The sequence below is a fragment of the Ipomoea nil genome, unplaced genomic scaffold (genome assembly GCF_001879475.1).
Source record: "Ipomoea nil cultivar Tokyo-kokei standard unplaced genomic scaffold, Asagao_1.1 scaffold0268, whole genome shotgun sequence".
In the NCBI taxonomy this organism is placed as follows: domain Eukaryota; kingdom Viridiplantae; phylum Streptophyta; class Magnoliopsida; order Solanales; family Convolvulaceae; genus Ipomoea; species Ipomoea nil.
Genome location: NW_017616696.1, coordinates 3,173,892 through 3,179,720, shown reverse-complemented (window position 1 = coordinate 3,179,720; position 5,829 = coordinate 3,173,892). Strand labels below are relative to the sequence as shown.

At 40.0% G+C, this 5,829-nt stretch overlaps 2 protein-coding genes across 2 annotated transcripts; both read right to left on the bottom strand.

The window, feature by feature from the left end:
- On the bottom strand, window positions 1–1,483 carry LOC109148599 (DNA topoisomerase 6 subunit A). Its single transcript, XM_019296334.1, has one exon. It carries the CDS (start codon window positions 1,448–1,450, stop codon window positions 170–172), a length of 1,281 nt encoding a protein of 426 aa, XP_019151879.1. The 5' UTR covers window positions 1,451–1,483; the 3' UTR covers window positions 1–169.
- A 2,686-nt stretch (window positions 1,484–4,169) lies between these two features.
- Window positions 4,170–5,276, bottom strand: LOC109152820. Its single transcript, XM_019300480.1, has one exon. It carries the CDS (start codon window positions 5,274–5,276, stop codon window positions 4,170–4,172), a length of 1,107 nt encoding a protein of 368 aa, XP_019156025.1.
- Window positions 5,277–5,829: the final 553 nt, after the last annotated feature.

The following is a 5,829-nucleotide window of genomic DNA, read 5'->3' as shown; positions in this document are numbered from 1 at the left end:
TAAAAGCAAATCTAATGCCCAGTAAGTTTCCAATAGTATAACCAATGTTGCAAAGTATTACAATCATATCAAACTTGAATAAAACCGGCACAACAATGAAACAAACACTCCTAGTTTTCGCGGGCAAAGACCAGAGCAAGTACAGTGTATGCAAGAACTAACCTAACCATTAGAGCCAATCCTTCTGCTGCAGCTTCAATGGCAAATACACCTCAGATAGATACTGAAACCCGAAGGAGCTCAGCGCCTGAATCTCAGCCTTCTGTTTGGTTTTCACCATCAAATTCAACTCCTCAACCCACCCGGGATTCTTCTTCACAAAGTCCTCTTCCAACAGATCCTTCCCGGTCTTAATATCCTGCTCCGTCATTGGCAACCTGCACTGCTCCGGTATGTTATACTTGTCCAAATCGCTAGGCCGAATCCCCAGCCACTTTATATCCGGGGTTGTCAAGTTTGCACTATCATAGGACATGTTCTTCGACCCGCACCCATACACAGACAGAATCTTCAACCCATACGGATCACTATCCACCAAAGCCAACACAGGCAAATTCAACTCCATCTTCATTTTCTTCAAGAACAACCTCGTAGCTACATCCGGCTGCCCCTTAGCAGTCACGATTATACACGGGAATCGATTGTAAAACCGGTCCTCTGCTAACCTAATATAAGCAGCATCCTTCTCAACCAACAGGATGAACAATGCATCACTCTGCATATCCCCAACTCGATCAATGTTTGGGGGAATGGCCTTTCCACCCATCCCCATCTTCGTGCAATCGATCATATCGCCATTATCACTGAATATAAGCCTCCCCACAACAACCCCTTTCTCAGCAGCAATCACATTGAGGCTGGACCTCGTACAGCCCAGAATACACGAGACATCGTCTAAGACAGCATCGGATTGAGTCTGGTCCTGGAAGAGTTTCACATCGGTGTAGAAAAGGTCACGCTTGGTGACGTGGATGTTCTTCAAGCTGAGCTGGTGGACGAGCTGGAGGATGCGGGTGGTGATGGTGGTTTTGCGGACGGTGGAGACGTTGGCGAAGGGGCGGAGCGATGTCTTGTCCTTGAGGACGATGCGGTCCAGTTCGGGGATATAGAGCTGGTTAGCGGAGGAGCGGGAGGGGACGGAGAAGGAGAAGCCTTCGCCGGAGAGGATGGAGCGGGCGAGGCTGAGAATGAGAGTCTCGATGGAGGACTGGACAGCGGAGAGCGGGAGGTCGCTGACTTCGCGGCAGATGGCCGAGAGGTCAAGGTCGGAAAGGGTTAGGGCCTTGGAGGAGGAGGCGGCGGATGAAGAGGCGGCCTCGGATTTCTTTAGGGTTTCGAGGGTTTGGAGAATAACGGAGTCGGGTTTTACCTTGGATTTGAATGGGACCGCATCGGCGTCCGCGTCGTCGGAGTTTTGAGTTGCTCGCCGACGCTTCTTGTTGTCCGCCATTGGTAAGGTCTACAGTCTACTGCGCTGCTTCCTGCTTGTTTGTCGACTCTGTAAGGGATTTAGAACATCGTTTAGTTTTTGCATTATATTTTGGAAAAAAGGGTCAAATTGGCCTTAATTGGAATACTGAATCCCTAACTAAAAAAACTCTATTCAAATCTCTTAAATCTGTAAAATTTTTCAATTAAATTTAGGGGTCGTTTGGTTCACGGAATGTCAAATTACCTTAGGGAATGTTAGATTGCTGGAAATGTTAGATTACTGGGAATGTTAGATTCCTGTGTTTGGTTAAAATTGGGGTATGTAATATAATGATGTTTGGTTTAGGGTTATCTTTTATACACACTATAATATCCTTAACATATTTTCATATATTTTAATAAATTTAAAAATTAAAATAAATAAATAAGATAACGGTATCATATATAATTACATGATTTTAAAATATTAACTAAAATCTTGAACTTGAGAAACAAAATTATTTTATATGCTAACATAACATAATAAATAAATAAATAAATAAATAAATAAATAAATATATATATATATATATATATAATAAACTAACATAACCAAGGTTATCTTACATTACCTAAGATTTTGAAGGGAATCACATTCCCTTCAAAATCCTATGTGGAGGGAATGTGACATTCCTTAGGAATGTTAGATTCCCTCAGATAATATGAACCAAACACTGGAATGTGAGCTTTGGAATGTCACATTCCCTTGGTTATATTATATAACCTGAACCAAACGCCCCTTAAAGTGATTTGCTTAAGAGGTTAAGTCTTCAAATGATTTACACGTGATTTTTTAAAACATTTTTCTTTTGTTTTTTTTTTTTGTTTTATTTATTTATTTATTAAAATATATATTATATATATATATATATATTTTTTTATTTTTATATATATAATATATATTTTAATACACACATGTCAATCCCTATTTAGTAAATGGTTGTTAGCTGTTAACTGATTGTCTTAATTAGATAGTATAACTAGTTGATCATATTAGCTGATTGTAGAAGGTGTTTGACAAATGAGCGGTTAGCTGATAACTGTTTGATATAACTTTTTTTCTCAAAAAGTTAATTGAAAAAGTTGCTTTGAACATTTTTTAAAATTTTAGCATTTTGACATTACAAAAAGCTAATTAATTAAATATTTATATTGATTTTTTTAATCAAGTCAAATATCTAATAGTGATCAAAGAAATCAAAATATTGACCTATAAGCTAATTATTTTACCAAATAGGGCCAATAACTACTAGAACGAGCTTCACGCCGATTTTCTCCAGCCTTCAATTCGAGTTTGATGAATCCTTCACAAATTTGAACCAAAAATATTAGTGTGGTCCTTACTCCTTAATACTATCTAAATTATTATTTTTTTTAATTTTTTGGTTTTTGGTATCACAATCATTCACAAATTTTAGTATTCAAAAGCTTCTATCTAACATAAAACCTAGTGACTCATATTCATACTATATATATGCTAATAAATATATTTGATTGTTGTCAAACGATAAGAAAAAAACTATGGCATGGAGTGAAATTTTATATGACATGAATATAATAATTGATTAGTTAAGAAACCTTACTATTAAACCAAAAAGCCCCCAAGTGTGAGGATCTATGACTTGGTTCTCAGAAGTGTCAACAATGAAATTGAAGGGATCATTTTCTCCATTCTGCACCATGTTTGCACGCCCATTAGTTTCAAAACTTTGCATGACAGAAGTTTTGCAAGGATGATGATGAACCACCTTGCATTATGGTAGGGTTTTGGAAATTAGCACAATTAAGTAATAGGGTTGTGAACTAATTAAACATTTCACCATAAATACCAAATACACTCCTCCTCTCCGCATCATTCTCTTCTATGAGAATCCCCTTTCCCTTTCCCTTTCCATCCACGCTCAAATTCCCATATGAACCAAATTGAAGCATGTGCTCCATCTCAATTAAAAGCCTAAATTGATAGTTGAATTGCACATTTATGTTTATATATATTATATGCTCAACACGCCCCCTCAAGTGTGGTGCTGAGATTTCGAAACCATGACCTTTGGCTTGGCTCTAATACCAAAAGATTGGAAACCATAAGCATTGGTATAGTAGGTTGTAGACTACTGCCCAACTGAGTATTTTGTATTGTTAGACTACCTCCCAACTGATTGTTTTGCATTTGTAAAGCTTGTGGGCTACTACCAACAAATTGATTGTTTCGCATTTGTAAAGTTATTCATGACAGGATTCAACACGTGATAAGAGAAAACGTGTTGATTTCCCTAACTGACATGCATTACATAGACCTGAAATACAACGAATATTATTTATAGACCCACTAATCGAACAAGAAGAAACTATTTGACTGAGAACCCGTTGATGAGGATGACCAAGACGATCATGCCAAACAGACACTGAGGCTCTAGCCGAAAGAAACGCAGTAGGAGATGAACTCGGAATGGGAAGCTTGTAAAGCCCTCCAGAACTATTGCCCCGTAGAAGGGTTTCCTTGGTGTTGATATCCTTCACAACAACAAAAAAAAAAAGATGGGTGAAACTCAAAGAGCACCTTATTATTTGATGTAAATTTTTGAACGGATAATATAATAGAGATGTAGACAAACTAGGCACATGAAGAATATTAGACAATTGAAAGGATCTCGAGAAGGAATTAAAGGTACCATGACCAATATGACTAATAAGTAATCTCATATTCCCATACCATCGCCGACACGTAACGTGTCATTACCATTGTACTCTTCTGAGAAGGAGAAAACAGCTATGTTCGGAGTGGTATGATTGGTGGCACCTGCATATGGAAACCAACTATGAGAACCTTGAGGATCCGAAGGAGATTCTTGATATACGATGTTGACCTGAGGATCCTTGGCATACCGAAGATGGCACGTGATAGTAGTATGACCTAACACGTGAAAAAGTTGACACTTGGGTTGCCAGATGCCATTGCGTCCTCCACCACGTCCACGACCGCCGCCACCATCGCGCGGGTGGCTGGTTTGGCCATTGTTCTGGCTGGAACCACGGCCTCCGTTGTTACAACTGGAGCCGCAACCCTTCTGGCCTCTTCTTTGCATCGTGAAAGCAGTCGGCGAGCCACATCGGGGACCACCGTGCATCATGAATTCCTCCGCGCCCAAGAGATCCGCAAGCTCTTGGAGCGTAACCAGTTGACCGTGCACATTGAGAGACGACGCAAGCCCCCTAAACTCTGGTCGTAACCCCCGAAGAACATAAAGATTTTGTTCTTCAAGTGTCATAGGTCGGCCGACGAGAGTGAGCTCCTCGATGAAAAGCCTAGCCTTGCCGATATAGTCAGTCACAGACATGTTTCCTTGATTAAGTGTTTGCAACTGGTCGAGCAGATTCAGGCCACGGGAGCGGGAAGACGAAGCAAGCGCACCAACCACGGCAGTCCAAACAGCCCGACTGGTGCGATGGCCGATAGCGAGGGGCATGACCTCATCGGAAAATGATGCCATCAAAATGGATAATAGAGCTTGGTCCTGCCGGATCCATGCATGGTGCGTCAAATTGGGTTGCACTACTGCCGTGTCGTCGCCGTTGACGGAGAGGGTGGCCGGTGGGCATGGATTCGTTCCGTCAACGAATCTAAGAAGATCATGATCATTAAGAAACAGGACAACATGGGCTCTCCAAAACAGGTAGTTATTGTCGGTCAACTTAATGTGGATGAAGTGTCGAGCGGTGGATAAAGAATTAACCACCGATGTAGCGGAAGAGAGAGGAATATTAGAGAATGTCCGTTCAGAGGAATTAACAAATCCGTCATCCATTGGAAAGAATCCCTAGCTTAACTGATACCAGATGAGAACTAATAGAGTTGTATTGAATCAATCAAATATTACAATGTACAGATTACAGGTATATATATAAGAAGGAAGTCTCTCCGGCACTGCACAAATAGGATCCGGGTATATATCATATATGTGTGTACATATTATGTACATGTGTCAATAACGAAAAATTGCGGATATCGTCGAATGTTAAAATTTCTCTATGCCAAGGAGAAGATGCGGGTTCGATTCCCGCTATCCGCACAAGATCAAGATAAAGTAATCAAAATATCTATATATTAATCTATGGTCATTTTTTAGAATCTTTTTAATAATAAAAAAAGAATAATGAATATTAGGAATATGAATTGAGAATATTTTTCATTTTCCAATTTGGTATCTTTGGTCGTGCTAGTGTAGTGATTCTATTCCTCCCCCGCCCTTCCTTCCAATCAAGGAGGCAACGGGGATTCGAATTCCCCTGGGGGTAGGGTACTATGAAAGGAAGTTTCTCATGGATTACCAATTTCAATTTGATTCTTCCTGGGTCGAT

What these genes read in the sequence shown, in the direction of transcription:
- LOC109152820 (XM_019300480.1), bottom strand. Translation starts at nt 5,276, where the DNA reads ATGGATGACGGATTTGTTAATTCCTCTGAACGGACATTCTCTAATATT.
- LOC109148599 (XM_019296334.1), bottom strand. Translation starts at nt 1,450, where the DNA reads ATGGCGGACAACAAGAAGCGTCGGCGAGCAACTCAAAACTCCGACGAC.